Consider the following 16,257-nt stretch of genomic DNA (forward strand, 5'->3'; position numbering starts at 1 on the left):
AAGCAAAATAATTTAGTATAATGAAAAACATAATTCAACATAACATATATTTGACAAAGACAGTAGTAATTCAAAGCAAAAGAATTCAATATAGTGAATAGCATAATTTGGAAGCAAAATAATTGAAAGTAAAATAAGGAACATAAAATAATTTGTCCACTGATTTACAAAAATTTGAGCTAAAATTGAAAGGAAAAAAAAAAAAAAAAAAAAACTCATCATCGGCTGGGAAAGGGAAAAAGAAGATTATTTCAACCTTCCCCCTACCAAGCTCCAAGGCCTATTTCGACAAAGTGAGAAGACCGAATAAAGCAGAAAAGGGAATTAAAGTTTTCAAGCGACGAGAGAGAGATTATTTAGAGCAGCAAGGTGAAGAGACACAATCTATAAATCTATGAAATGCGAAACCAAATCTGAAGAAAAACATGCAAGAAATGCAAAACCAGACCTAAAGATGGCACCAAAACAGGATCTGAAGTCGAAGAAATAAAGAGAAGGAAGAACGAAACCAAATCTAAAGCCGGAGAAGTAAATAAAAGGAAGAACAAAACCTGAGTATAGCATTTGATTGGACAAGAAAGGAGAAAAATCGAGGGAGAACGATCGGACAAGAAAGAAGATAGGAATGCGATGGAGAACAAAGGAGATGCAAACAGCGAATCGTGGGAGTTGAGAACAATTCCTCTAGAGTTAAAATGTGATAGTATAATTGAAGCTTTAACTAAAAATAATTGGAGCCCAAACAAGGAGTAGCCCACTCCACCTCACTCTAATCTTGGGCTTAAACAGGCCCTTAATGATTTGAATTAATCTACCAATACCTTCATATTGTTACTATACATTAACAGTTTCCTTGAGATGAATTTGAAACAAAACTTCAACTAAATTTAAAGGACTATTAACAATCAAATAACAAAACAAACGCTCATGAAAATAGTTGTTCTAATCATAAACCAAACATTTCCAATCATAGTATTTCTTTTTCCCCTCAATCTCACCAATAAAATATATTTAAATTTTACATTATCCCATCACTTATAAACTTAGCTAATAAACTTCAGAACTTAGTAACATAACAACAAATACTAAAATGAAAATATAAAAAAATAAGTCAAAATATTTAAAACAAATCATACACTTGCCAAAGTAAACCTTTAGATCAAAAGGTTCAAATCTCCACCTCTAAATTCACAAATAAATAAATCATACATTTTAACTTGAAGAAATATGTGTAATAATGAATATTTTGTAAATTTACATTGTTCCACCAATCTGTTTCAATACCAACGCTCTCTACTCTCACCACAACATATACTTTTGCTAAAATTTACCAAACTCTCTAAAAAAGATTCTACTTTCCTACCTTTTACTCATACAAAAGTGTTCTTAGAGGCCAAGCCAAATAAATAAATAAATAAAGAAGTTTAAAGAAGAGTAAGCTGGAGCTTTGGTCTATTTGGTTGGGGCTCCACAACCTCCATGTGAATTCTCACTGCCTGTAGAATGTTGTATGTGATGCTTCCATCCAACTTCTTGATCTTCTGTTCTTGCTCATCCACAAACCATTCTCCACTTTGCTTCTCACATTTTCCTGACAAGTATACCGGTCCTTCGATACCAAATCTGACAAAGAGGAAAGGGAAAAAACAATGTTCACCATCGGAATGGTTAGCAAACAAAGCCACCAATGTACAACTGTGTTCTATCATCACTGAACACCGTTTTATCGACTTATCAACCACATCACTGATTTCCTATAATTCGATGTCAACCATCCAACATTTGATGTTGGAAAACTCATAGAATATTTAGTCTTACGTGCAAAGTCACCCTTATTTGAGCTCGTCCCACACAGTTCAGATCAATCAAGTGAAAAATAGAGTTAAAGAAACACTAATATAAAACCGAAGGTTTGGGAAACATACTTGGGAACAAATACTATAAACCCATTTGATCTTATCTTCACTATTCTGGCCTCCGTGTCCGTAGGCCTACACATCAGAAAGAGATGAAATTTCTTTAGATTGAACATGATATAGAAAAAAGTGAACGTGAAAATAGTTTACTCATACACAAGTGATGAACAAGCTTGATCACATACCGTTTTTTGAAGTAAATTAGAGTATGAAGCTCCACTGAAGCCCGGCCAGCCATTTGGGCATTTCTATGTCGGTAATTTAAGTCTGAAAATAATTTACAAAGTCAGCATATCCATGTCATATTAATTTTCTAAATTAGGAGTGCTTATTGAGAATGCACTATGCAATATTCCATGTCATAACAAATAACTAAGATGCAGAGAGAATTTCATACTATCAGCGATTGTAGTGAGTTTCGGTCTATCAAGGAATAGTGTTGGAAGTTTGAATATTCCCAAAGAAGCAGCGAGCAATCTGTGCACGATGACATCTGCAATAAAAAGATGGCTACAGACCCAAAATAATAGGATAATGTCCAAACAGACAACACAAGGCAAGCCTGAACCTGCATATCGTCGAATAGGAGAGGTGAAATGGGTATAGAGAGGTGCTGCAAGCCCATAATGTTGATATTCTGGAGGACTGAGGTCTCCGCTATAGAAGTAAACAGCCTTCACTTGTACAAAAACAGATTTCAGAAATGTCCATAAGCAATTAAATGTCAAAATTCCATATTTAACTGAAATTACCTGTGTCATACATCTAGTAGCTAAAATTCTGATCAGCTTATTGAAGTACGGATCATCACCCTGATAATATATGAATTTGTTCCAGTTAAACAAACAACAGAAGAGAAAATGTTTATAACAATAAGGAATTTGAATAATTAAACAAAGCCACTAGCCAATCAACAATTTGAAAACAAATCTAAAATTGTCCTAAGATTCAATATAATATACCAATGCACGATCAAGAGAATCAGCCAGAGCTTTCGATGATGAGACATCCAAGTCAAGACCAACAGCTACAGCTGTGCGAATCAAAGGTTCGAGCATCTCTTTAGTTGGTGTAGGATGGCGCCTGCAAATAAAAAGAAAGGCCAGAAAGCAATAGTTTATTATAACAATCTCGTCATTCAATCATTAGCCATGAAATTCGATAAAAGAAAGAAAAAGGCATATTTTGAGAGAGAGACAAGAAATAAGTCATATTAGGATATAGATCAGAAATTCCAGCTGAGAAAAATGGATGTTCAAGCTTTTAGATTTTTTCTTTTTTTAAAAAAATGCGGGGGGGTGGGGGTGGGGCGACTCTTCAACTGGTGTTGAGCAAACGGGCTAGTCAGATTAGGCTTGCTTTTAATATGGTAACTGTAAAAAACAGATGTGAAGTGGACAACTCGTGGAAATGTTTATCATACAACTCCGCTCCAACCATTAGACCATTCCACGACGAAAAGCCCCCATAAAGAGATACAAGAAGAACCAAAGGGAAGCCCCAATAAGAAAATGTTTATGTGATAGCTCTTTACCTTAATAACGAACACAGCGGAAAATGCTTTAAAATTTTTTCTGCTACCGAAACATTTGCTGCAAGCATAAACTCCTCAACCATTTGGTTAGCTTCTCGAATTTGATACATACCTGGAATAAAAGGTTTGAGAAGCTTTAAAGAAAGGAAAAGGAAAAATCCTAGCACATTAATACACAACTAATAAGGAAACAGAAGTCAGTTTAGATTTTTTTTTTTAAAAAAAAAAAAAGGATAACGAGAACATCTTTTCATGTTAATTTGACTGTTTCAACTTAAATATTTGTGTGCTCGAGGATTCACAAAACCATTTTTGTGTCCAAGGATTCACAAAACTATATATGAACAAATGTCACATCCAGACATACCAATATCAAGAGGGTCATGTGTCTCGGTGTCAATTTGAAATTTAACTTCAGCAGAAGCAAGAGTCAAAGCTCCTCTCTCAATTCGTCTCAACCTCATTTTCTGCAGGTCCACAAAGTTGTGGAATGTTAAAACACTACAAGTCAGTCTGAGGCAAATCCTTGCGATTATTTATAGAACAAAAGTAAATATAGTATACTTACCTTTGCTAAAGCATTCATATTTCTCAAATCTCTAGTTATTGGATCCATCAATCGACTGCAAGTAAATACAGCTTTGTCAAAATAAAATTTTAGGTTTAAATAAACCCCAAACATATTCTGAAATTAAGTAAAGCACAGTGATAAATAAATCCTTAAAGGGAATTGGCAAACATGTTTAAGCTTGATTTGACAAATACGCATATAACAAAGAAAAGGTTGTAGATTATTCACAAAGGTTGCAACTCAGAGATTCTACGGTTCTGTATGAGCACCAAAATGAACAATATAGAGAGATAGAGGGAGACCCCAAGAAAATCCTACACAGTAAGGAACACAAGAAAATATAAGCAAATCTACGCTCAATTAAGAACATATAAAAGGGGGAGAAGGCACTGCTAACCTCTTCTTCATCCCAAACACATAAAGTGGAATCCTTCCCAAATATCAAGAATGCAGCACACTGATTTTAAATGAGAAATTAAGCCACTAGTTCAAAGCTATTTTGGTCGTACTTTCTATTTTTGAGGATAGACAATAAATAACATATATTTGGTAAACAACATTTATAACATATTTCGGAAACTATTTTAAAACAGGTGAAAATTTTCTTCTTTAAAAAGTCGTGAGAGTACATAAATAATTATTTCAATTGCAGAATAAACTTTTATATTCTACCCAAAACAATTCCTAAATACAATTTTGAAAACAAAAGCAGAAACCAGGAACCTCTTTTCAGAACAGCCCCCAAACAACCACTGATAGTCTCCATAGCCTCATGGTACTCTCTCCACGACCAAAATAGATGAGCATCTCAAGTTGGAGAATCCTCACTTCCAAAGACTACAATATGCTTTACAAAACAGCTCCCAAGCAACCCCCATGAATCCCTCACAAGTTTTCTTACCACAATCAATGAGCATGTCCTGCTGACAAAGTCTCATTCCAGGAAAGACTTATTTATGAAGTTCCTTGATATAGCAACTTACTTAACAACCAGCCATGCAATGCAACTATAAGATGCAATAAAGGGCTACTGCATGATCAGAAAAACCAACCCTAAAGACATCCAATCATCCACTGTTCATGACATCAATAATGGCTTAAAAAAAATAAAAGACAGTAAAGGCTTAATAGGAGACATGATCACCACCATGTCAAAATGCTAGCAATCACCATAAATGTTATAGAAGGAATATTACAAACTCCAATAAAGTTCAGACAGTTATAATGACATGAAATTACCTGTCGTCCATCCTTGCTTGAGCTTCAACGTATGATAATGCGGCACTTGATTTAATGATGCTTTTGGTGTAGCTAGTAGAAACAATATCGGCTTCAGGTGTCATTTCCTGAACATCAGACGCAAGTGATTGAAACTAAATTCGCAAATTATGGGGGAGGAGGGAATACTGAAGTCTAAACATAATCGCGTATGAGTAAATTTTCCCACATAGGAATCTAAGCCTAATTGATTAATAAACAATAGATAAACAAATAATCAAAGTAAACTGTAAAAGATGACAAAAGTTAATGGTATCATAAAAAAGAGAATGTACAATATGATAAACAGCCAAAGGGTAGGATTTTCATAAATTTAATATCAAGAAAAACAAAAGTATGAAGATGTTACTGCAGAATAAAACTCTATCCACATTTCCCAAAAAAATGATAAACCACATACCCAAATTACTGAAAATGCCAATCTTTCCACATCAGCTCGAAGAGAACATATATCTGCAGATTAAGATTTCTCATCACATTGAGCTAAAGTGGATAAGAATAAAACCTATCAAACGTGCAACATAATAGCAAATGTGGACCTTCTGTTAATGGTTTCGGAAGCATATCTATCCTCCGCTCAACAAGGTAGACTGATGTGCCCCTTTGTGCAGCCTCGTCATCCAGTGCAGTGCCCGGATGAACAAAATTTGTTACATCAGCAATATCTAATTGAATCTCATTAAAGATGCAAACAGCAAACCAAGCTTTTATTACATAAAATGAATGAATATACAAGAGCACAAAAAAATACCAGTCCCAGAAAAGGAATCCAAAACCTAACAGCAAAATCAAACTCCAATCCAAAAATATAGAATCAAACTTATAATTACAATAAAGTTGAGTAACAAACTGCAACGAAGTGGCATTAAATCTAATAATCTCCAAAATCTCCACCCAAGATCTCTCTAACCACTCTAAAAATCCTACAATTTCTCTTGAGCCAAATAAGCCACAAAGCAGAAATATAACAAGCATGCCAAGGCGAGCCTTCTCCCATGGAAAATTCACAAATTTGTGAAAGAAATAAAGAAAAGGGAGAGAGAGAGAGAGAGAGAGAGAGGGAGGGAATCCTAAAGAAATAACAATCTGAAAGGTTTTTTTTTAACTAAAGCCCTTGGACCGGCAACCTAAAACCCACAAAAAAACATGTATAAAAGAAGAAACACGAGGCAAGGCTTGATTAAGAAGTGGGTTCTTCTTTTGTATCTGGTCTTGGCTGTTGCTGGTGCTCTCTAAAAGGATATCCCTAATGAGGATCTTAACTTTTCTAGAATACCTGTTATCTTCCAAACCACTATGCGTATGTCACGATTGAGGACTGTGAACAGGCTTGAATGAGAGACCAACATGAGAAAGGAGAATCAACATCTATCGTGAGGGAGTAGCTTTCCATGCATCACAAAGTGACATTCCTAAATATTGCATCTGCTACGGGTGTAATAGAAAAAACAGTAGCACCTGCAATCCTACTCAATCCACCCTAGTAAAAACTAATCTACTTCTTTCAGTCTTATTTAGGATGACATTATTTGAATAGTAAACTAGATATAATTTTTTTTTCAATGGGGTCTCAATCCTGGTACAACTGAGTACTGAGAATATTATATTTCAAGAATCCAAATAAAAGAATATTTAATTATTCTCTATAAAAGGGATGAATAAATGGCATGAACCAAAGGATTTAATTAATCATTTAAAATCTTTTGGAACCATAAAAGTATTTTAGAAACCCATCGTTAAGACTCTTCAGTAACATAAACCTCTACAGCATATAGAAAATCAAAAGATTGAGGATACGAACTCCAACTTCAAAATTCCCATTTGGAAGAGCTGTACAGTGAAGTGCATCATCGATATCTTTGCAACCTGAACAAACAAAAAAAACATCGACTCCAATTGTTGTTTGACAGAATTGACATGACTACACCATCAGGCATCAAGGAACAATAACAGGTAAATAATGGAAAATGCAGGGGCAATAGAGTAAAAAAAAAAATGTTCAACTACCTGGAGGGTCTACACTAAAAACATTCAAATGCCGCAAATCCTGTCGAATGGGGTTTGCTACATCAACAGGAGACACTGACCATGGTAATGGTGGCAAGCATGCCATAACTTGTGAAGAAAATGGCCTGGAGTTTATATCATTTTCAATTAAGACCACCTGAAGTATTCAAAGGGTTCAAATAATTCAATGAATAAGAAAAGGCACTGAAAGATCTTCCACCCCCCCAACCCCACGTATTTCAAACTAACTAATAACTAACAATGTGTACTGCTCGTATTTAATTCTCACTTTCTTATAAATTGTTAGATGTCGGTATTGTACAAATACATACCTCGCTTTCTGTATCCCGATCTCCTATTTCTCCTATAGATCGCACATAATGTCCTGAAGGATATCTAGATAGACGGTCCCAAGAATCAACTGCTACAATAATTCTCTTGTCCAAAAGATTCTCAAGCTGACGAGTTTGGATTCTAATCTTAGGAATCCGACGATCTTTGGAAACAAATAGAGCATAGGCGACGCCGCCACTTCCGGCAGGCATAGGCATTGGATCCAAAGAACCACAATAACTGCATTAAAATTCAACATCAGACAAACAACTCCACTGTGATACGAAATTTGTGCTACAATCTTGGAGAAGTAAAGAAACAAAACTGTAATGAAGAAAACAAAAGATTTATAAAATCCCCAAACCAACTATAAAGCTAGGTGGAAAATCGCACACTATATTTTCAACATTATCTACAAAAGTTAGTACCATCTTGATAAGCTCATAGTGGGCTAATACATGAATTGAATCTAATGGGCCCTTTACTGAGCGGTAGAGTCACGCTCTTTAAACGCCCTAAGAAATAGGCATAAGTCATCGGTTCTAATCCAATAAAGGTGCTCTATTTTCCACAAAACTCCCGTCTTAGTCTTGATTTTTCAGCAGAGGATGTAGATTTGGAAAGGAAAAAAAAAACAGATTTTATATACATATAAAAATATATTCATGTACATATGCACCTAGAATGTATTTAAGTATTTATTAGAAGAACAAAAAGTATATGTACATGTGTAGAGCAAAAGACACTCTATGGAACAGAGGAATCTAGCAAACCACCAAGATAACTTACGAATGCCAGTTACGCTTTATGATACCAACAACACGTCCAGCTGGACGTGGTGAACTAGAAGAAGAATCTCCACTAGAGCCCTGTAGCACAGATGCAGCTCTTGGGGCATCATCAGCACTACCAGGAACAAGATGAACATCTTCTTCTTCTTCATCTTCTGCAATATGACAATCAGAATGTATCCATCATAATGATATTGTGTGTGTACACACGCGTGCAAGCCCGCATGTGTGTGTGAGAGAGAAAGAGAGCGAAGTTCAATCCCCAATAGAAACTTGAATTGAAAATACAGGGCAAATAATTAGTCACTTCCTGATAGAGACATTTTTATCCTTTCTACCCTCTTCATTCAAGTTGGCATATAATTGAAATTGTTATAACTCAAAAGCATCCGACTCCCAACCTAATCCTTTGCACCGCCCACTGCCCACCACCCACACTGAATAGAAACTTATATTGGAAACACAAAGCAAAATCATTAGTCACTTCCACTAAGGGAATTTGCTAACCTTCCTATCATTTTCATATTTAAGTTATCATATAATTGGAACTCTTATAATTGGTAAGAATATGACTCCAACCTAATCTTTATCCCGTTTCACCATACACGGACACCCATGCACACTCACATATACATGTTAAATCCTAACAGAGTTCACACTGACCTCAGTTCTCATTTAAATAAAATATTCATGAGGATAAAAATTAATCACCTTCATCTACTATAGTCAGAGACTTCTCTTCATGCCACTGATCTCGAGACAGAAGTTCAACTGCCACAACATCACCATCGAAAGCCCGGTTCATGTTGGTACGCCCATAAATGATAATTTCATCACCAATACTCTCACTTCCCACATATGCTTCAAATGGATTGTATCGATTAACACGGAGCTTTCCTTGATGATATATACCACGATGCAAACCAGAAGTAATTTCTGACATAGGTTTATGCTGAAAGAAAGAAGAGCAGGATATGTTAAAAACTAGAAACCTAATAAGATGGTAGTATGTTACCCGAAATAAATGAAGTCAGCATATTCATTGTAATACCTCAGAGTAAAGAACCTTTCTCTTCGATGGCCTCAAATCTTCAACGTCCTCCATATTTGCATCTTCATTTGCACTTTGCACTAATAGGTCAAGTAAATGAGTTTGACCCAAAGATCTAACATATGATTCAACTGTAAAGACCATACAAATTAACCAAGTTAGCCAAGTATATGACATTAAAAAATGAAGGGGGGAAAAAGCATACGCACGGGTGCACACACACAATCATTACAAGCGTGCCTTTAGTAGACACCAAGAGAGATGCTTGAAGCAACACTAAAAATAACAAAATATTCAACATACTCGTCTCTGCACAAATTCCCTCTTCAATGGCCTTTCTCCTATTCTCTCTGTCATTGCTTATGAGTAGAACACGAGTAGCACCACCAAGATGATTCTGATACCACTGAGCAGCCACTCGAATTGCTGAATCACAATGTTGGAGAAATCCCAGTCATTAGCTTATAAAAAGGTTATGGAAACACATATACAGAATATTTTGGCAGTTGATGTAAATAATGAATTAGAATGTGAGTATGAATTATATCAGATATAAATATTGTCCAAGTGGGATAGAGAGGATGAATGAAACTATATGTAGTCCAACTTCAGTACAACGTTAAAGCATCACATTATGTAATTTCAAGAGAATACCTCTATCATTTCGATCATTTTTACTTTCTCCACTCATCTCCTTAATATATGTATCCCTGCCAAAACAATGTCTGTCAAAGGAAGCTCAAAATTCTAACTGCCATGAAAGTGCATGTTTTTCCATGTAGATTTTGATACTTTTTGCCATAGGAAGTTACAAAAAGATTTATAGGGAAACACAGCAAATTAGAGTTGTAGGTTTATTTTCTATCAAAAACCTTGATATCACACTTCATTCAACAATTACAATAACTAGCTCAGCCCTAGTAAAGCTCCTATAAGTTGTAATTAGTTTTTTCTTTCAGTTTTTACCTAAAAGGCATAAAATCACTAGCTTGATGTACGTAGAAGTTCAAACCAAAGGCACCCAATCAACTGGTTAATTGGCACAGTTTCTATTTGGAAGCTGGTATTAGCAAAGGAGTTGGTAGTAAATAGCAATATCCCAAGTTCCCATATAGTTTAGAAACAAAATAAAAGAGGATAGATTTTGAATCTCCAACCCGTGTGAATTTATCCTATTGTTTATTTAGAGGGTACAATATCATTCAGAGATGACCATGAAAGGCAGCATTAACGAAAGGGTAAACAGAAAACATACCTGTGGTGCTCGTTAGAGAAAACAAAGAATCTCCGCAAAGGATTGCTGCAGAGAGCTCTAACTCTATTGTAAACAGACAAGTTCTTGTTCTTAACCTCATCCAGCACAACTGATAGCATAACCACGTCATCAATAGCAGGATTTTCGAGCAAATCAATCTGTAAAAACACTTCATTTCATAAAAACACTACAAGTTGATAGCTTAATGTTATCAACAGGAACTACATGAAAATAACCTGAGTAAGAACAACATTGGTGTCAAGAACTAGAATTGGAGATGTAGCACTCAAGCGAGCAACAGAAGAATCGCATTTTTTGCAAATTGAAGTCCCGCAATATATATCATCTCGAAGATAGTGTTCTCTCACTTGCTGTCATGAAGAATGGAAACCCCAAAAAACAAAGTAATGATAAAAATTATGAAGTACGATATAAGGATGGAAATAATGAGAAGCATATAATGAGGCCCGAGATTACTAACCTTCATCACCTTCCCAGACTTTGTCTTTTTAACAAACGACTTGTTATGCAACATGTCTTCTGACGGCAGCTTCAACTATTATTCCACTAAAAGCTACAAGAACAATCATGAATCTGAGACATTCTTAAATGAGACTAACTACTCAATGACCCAAAGCAAAAACAACCACTAGAATTGTCGCTAGAGCACAGCTGATTGCCGCAGAAAAAGTATGAAAACCAACCTAATGTCTAAAGATCAACGAACCCATCACATAAAAAACCAATTGAAGTTGCCAAGGTAGCAGGCAATGCTTTCCAACAACTAACCCAATACCTTCAACCAATAGGATAAGCTGGAGAACCAAACTTAGTGAAAACACATTGAAAAACAATAACTAACCCCCTGTGGAAATCCTTAGATGCAAAAGAAGAATAAAAAAAATCAAGGTGTAATAACTCAACTTTCTGAGATCTAACAGGAGTCATTACTACATGCATACAATTTCGAAACCAAAACTAGTTGACCAGTTTGACATAAAATAAAAATTTCTAAATAAATAAAACATTGCCAAGACAGTTTAATGAAAATCAAAGAAAAACTTTTGTTCGAGGTCCCCTAAAAACGTTAATAAAAAACATTTAGAGTTAAAATCACTAACTCAAAGGTTCTAAGTCAAAACATGAAATATCTCAAAGACATGAAATCAATTGGAAACATTGGTACTAGTCTCATGGCATCGTCAACAGATCGCCTTGTCATGCACTTCCAACACTTGATTGTCTTGTCCCTGCTTAATCTTTTATTTTGAGAAGAAGATTCTCATGCTAACACTGAGTTCCATAACCAACAGCCTAAGCAAGCTATCTTTTCAACCAACGCATACTCAAGTCCAAAGTTCCAAGTAGTAATCATATTACTTGTACCAATTAGAGGCTCGTAAACACATGAGTCCTATCTTAGAAACCAAACCATACTTAAGTACTTAAGAGTCCCTGACACATTAATTTCCTTTGTATTTCCAAAATAACAACCTTTTTCAAACAATCTTCTTTTCCTCCCACCTATCTTTGTTTAGGCCAACAAACTTAAGGTACTCTTTCCACTTTTTAAGTGTTTCATATATTCATTATACAAATTATGGTCTACTTAAAAGTTTTTCCCTTCCCGTTTGAAATTTCCATCTCGTAGGATTCTCATTCACCTATTGTTGCTGCTTTTAAAGTAAACTCCATAAGTTTTCCTCTCGATCAAGTTAACTAAACTAAGGCCTTTTTTTCACAACAAGGAAATGGATATGATCTAAGTACATTGAGGTACCTTGAAAACAATAATTCAGTTAACAACTTGCTTTTCCACTTTAAGTCCAAAGTCGTATTCAATCATTTCGGCTTTCTTCATATTATCACTTATACTCCAACTAGTAACTTCATTTCTTTTAGGCACAACACCTGAAGAACCAAAAACAAATATATATATATATATACCTTACTTTGTCCATCAGTCCCCAATACCACAAAAGTGATCATGACATATTAACCCTTTCAAAATTCTTCTTGAGAGACATCGACTTTATTAGATAGTAACCTTTGAAGACTAAAGTATTTTTTAAAAACCTTTTCATTCTTTCTTACCTATAACCAACTTTAATCTCGTACCTAAGTATGTGACTTGTTGTGATAAAGTTTCCCTTAGCGCCACTTTCATTGTCTAGCAAAATAAAACCCAATTTCCTTAGCAGATTCTCACCTTGACAACTTTATTCTCTTGCTTAAATAAGTACATCCTTTTTTATCTTCGCTGTCACAACGCTACATAGTTTTACCAAGCTCTAAGATCTTTGAACTGAAATATTTACTCCTCTAACAGAGTTATTCTATGAGTTACACTAGTGTCATGTAGCCTCCTGAGTCCTAACACCCTTTCTTCTTCTATAGATCCATGACTAAATAACCAATGCCTACTAACCTTTATCAAATCAGTAAACAAGTAAAAACAAACAACTGTCACATAAAGCTAAATAAATAACTTAATGTACAACTTACTCTCAAACACGAATATAACATCCAAATACCATGGGTAAACCAAATCCTTGGCCAAATCTTAATGGGCATTCAAGAGCTAGTGAAGAAACCAAAGAAAACTCACCAAAACTTGAAAAAGAAACCCCTACCCACAATATGCAATAACCGGTGGTAGTGGGGCAGCGGACCTCAGAGAGACGGAAAGAGAGAGAGAGAGAGGACGAACAGAAAAGATTTTCACCGACGATCGACGGCGAACGGCGCCACTGTGAGACGCGGAAGGGTGTCGATTGAGAGAGTGGGGGGTTTTCAGGTGGCTGCTGAAAATCCAAAATTTCCAGCAATGAAGCTTGTGAATTCAACAAGCGAGATAAAAGCTTGTCACTGCTTTCGAAGTTGAATTACGAGAAGCTTGATTTTGAAGTTGGAATGGAATGGAAGAAACTGGGGTTTAATCCAAACGTTAAGAAGGGTTTTGAGGATTTTTTGTTTCGGCTTGGATGACCTAATACAGAAATCAATTGCCCAAAATGCTTCCCTCCAAAATCAACCAAAATAACCTTCTTTTTTTTCCTCTTTTTTTTTTTGTTTTTTTTTTTTTTTTTCCTTTTAATAACCAAATATTACTTGCAATTTGATGTATAAAATACACTCAAATAAATATATTGAAGTCTTACATGGAATTTCATAGAAGAAGCACGTAAAAAGATGTCTTAGTAATAATACCTAGTTAAAGCCAATACTAAAATGTAGAGTTGGTCAACTCGACAAATAATGTCAGTATATACACGTACAATGAAGCATAAGTAGTAGTCTAGTTCCTATTTCATAAATTATGTATATATAATAGCAATTTAATAATAGTTAGGAATGAACATTTTATTTAAGACGGTGTCAACTATACAACAAGTTAATACTATAAGCATAACAATCATAAAACTCATGACTGTCACAATTTAAAAGCTAAACAACCCATCCCCTTTCAAACACTAGCAGAATCAAAGTATTTAACAATCATAATTCCGTATTGTCACAATAACGAAACTTTCAAATTACATAAACAAAAGGAAAGTCTTTTTAAAAATTTTAATCTCAAGTCTCATGTCTCAAACATGCTATATGCCACACCCCCTTCCCGATTATCTTCTAATTTTGAGAAGGGATGTTAAGACAATAGTCGTCAACCCTCTTGTGACAACTATTGTCCAACATTTTCCTGTGAACTTGTCTCCTTGGAATCTGTTAAATCTGATTAGCAATTTATAATCTCTACATCTTACCATAATCTTGTCATCAAACCACTGCACATATACATATACACTGTTAATCAGTTATCAAACCAACATATATTAACAGATTTTGGAAACTTAAATTTAACCCAAAAACAGTTTGACACAAGTTCTACCCCTTCTCCCATGACATGTACAGACAAAAACTAGGGTATAAACAAAAGAAAGTGGACCACCTCAACTTCAAAATGCTCGGAAGATCCTGAGTGGTGACTGACTGGCATATTTGCTCAGCTTGGGGACATCGACCACTACCTGTGGAGGAAAACATTTGAAAATATGAGCTTAAAATGCTCGATGAGTGACTATTTTAAAAGAAACGTGTTTTGATACATACATAACACAAACAGGCTTATCATAAAACATTTACATTCTCATTTTAAGGGTTAGAAAACAAAAACTAAAAACATAAATCATAGCATAAAAATCCTGAATTACAACTCGTCATCGTTTCATGTAAAACACCTCTACTCCTCTGTCTGAACATAGGGGAGAGTCTTTTTGTTCAATCCCTAATAACCTTAGTTGAGAGAGAGCCCTTTTATTCAATCTTATCAACGTCGATAATATGGGTTGTACACGTAGAGCTGAATTGGAACCTGACCATCTTACCATACCTTCGGTGTCAAGGATTCCTAACATAACTGTGATCTGGGTACCTTACCATATCTTCGGTACCAACATAATAGTAGAGTTGTACAAGGCACAAAACATTTAAAAACGTTTCATGAACATGAACAGAGTACTTATAACAACATGATTAAAGTTTCTGTCACTGCATAGTGTCTTGTAATCAGTAACGTGCTTATAAGATTCCTTTCCTAAAAATATCATGTTTCACTGTATAAACATAAACCTATGGAAATCGCATGCTAGTTTTACATTTAAAACCTTATTCTTTGAAATCACGGATCATGTGATCAACATATAACTAAAGCATGCGTTGAAGAAACTATGGTTTTAAAACAACATGTTAAACTGACTATGCGCTTAAAATTATTTGTAAAACTACACATTAGAAATCATTGTGAAAACTTGTCACTTACTATCTTAAACTACTTATTCAAGGGTTTGTAAGCCTCTCCTATTCGTGTCTACTCTGAAATAGGGAAAGGTTCCTTGGTATTAGTATAGGTGAAAGTGGCCAAATTGCCAACTCAACATGCCTACCTTTTTAGGGACTTGTCTGATCTGGGAGCTGAGAACTCAATCCACAAGATGGAATTCACTCCTTTCCCGAAGCAGGGATAAGTAGAGAGATTGCTCCCTTAAGGGCTGATTCCGGGTCTTGAACATAGTGGCCACAACTTCTCTTTGGAAGAGAGGATTCAGTCATAGTAGAACTATGACTTATGTTCATTAGAGGGATCAGTGGTACTTAAGGAGTTAGATATAACTATAGGGGCACAATGGTTATTGGCTCAGTTGTACTTACGAGTGATCTGTGAAGGGTTGTTGCACTTCTGATTGGTTAAGATGGACACATAATATATATGTGGAAGAAGAGTTCAGTTGTCGGTCTTTAGTGGAGTGCCTGGCCGTTAACGGATGGTGGATTGCGTGACTAAAAAGTTTAGTCAGTTATTCACATACCATTGGAGCTTTGAGCTACAGGTCCATAAGGTCCCATTAGTAGCTCAATGAATTCAGTTGAGGAACAGTTCTTGGTGTTAATTTGAAATGTTCAAATTGACAAGAGGTATTTTGATTATATATGATATAATCGATATGATGTATGAGAAACATCT

At 35.3% G+C, this 16,257-nt stretch overlaps 1 protein-coding gene across 2 annotated transcripts; it reads right to left on the bottom strand.

The window, feature by feature from the left end:
* Nucleotides 1-1,210: 1,210 nt before the first annotated feature.
* On the bottom strand, nt 1,211-13,774 carry EMB2763 (ribonuclease II family protein). Of its 2 annotated transcripts, none has more exons than XM_039032013.2 (25): nt 13,345-13,774; nt 11,218-11,310; nt 10,973-11,107; nt 10,737-10,894; nt 10,136-10,191; nt 9,785-9,907; nt 9,482-9,612; nt 9,142-9,382; nt 8,429-8,585; nt 7,639-7,879; nt 7,307-7,463; nt 7,097-7,165; nt 5,839-5,964; nt 5,700-5,752; nt 5,261-5,367; nt 4,019-4,073; nt 3,818-3,917; nt 3,451-3,562; nt 2,879-2,999; nt 2,669-2,728; nt 2,485-2,590; nt 2,314-2,409; nt 2,102-2,183; nt 1,926-1,991; nt 1,211-1,623 (listed from the first exon to the last, which is right to left on the bottom strand). In XM_039032013.2, exons 2-25 carry the CDS (start codon nt 11,269-11,271, stop codon nt 1,425-1,427), a joined length of 2,805 nt encoding a protein of 934 aa, XP_038887941.1. In that variant the 5' UTR covers nt 11,272-11,310; nt 13,345-13,774; the 3' UTR covers nt 1,211-1,424. The 2 variants fall into 2 exon arrangements, with proteins under 2 accessions (XP_038887941.1, XP_090169798.1); XM_090313672.1 differs by having other exon boundaries at nt 13,370-13,747.
* Between the last annotated feature and the right edge of the window lie 2,483 nt (nt 13,775-16,257).

Source organism: Benincasa hispida, chromosome 5 (genome assembly GCF_027475165.1).
Source record: "Benincasa hispida cultivar pf3 chromosome 5, pf3_genome.v1.1, whole genome shotgun sequence".
Taxonomy (NCBI): Eukaryota; Viridiplantae; Streptophyta; class Magnoliopsida; order Cucurbitales; family Cucurbitaceae; genus Benincasa; species Benincasa hispida.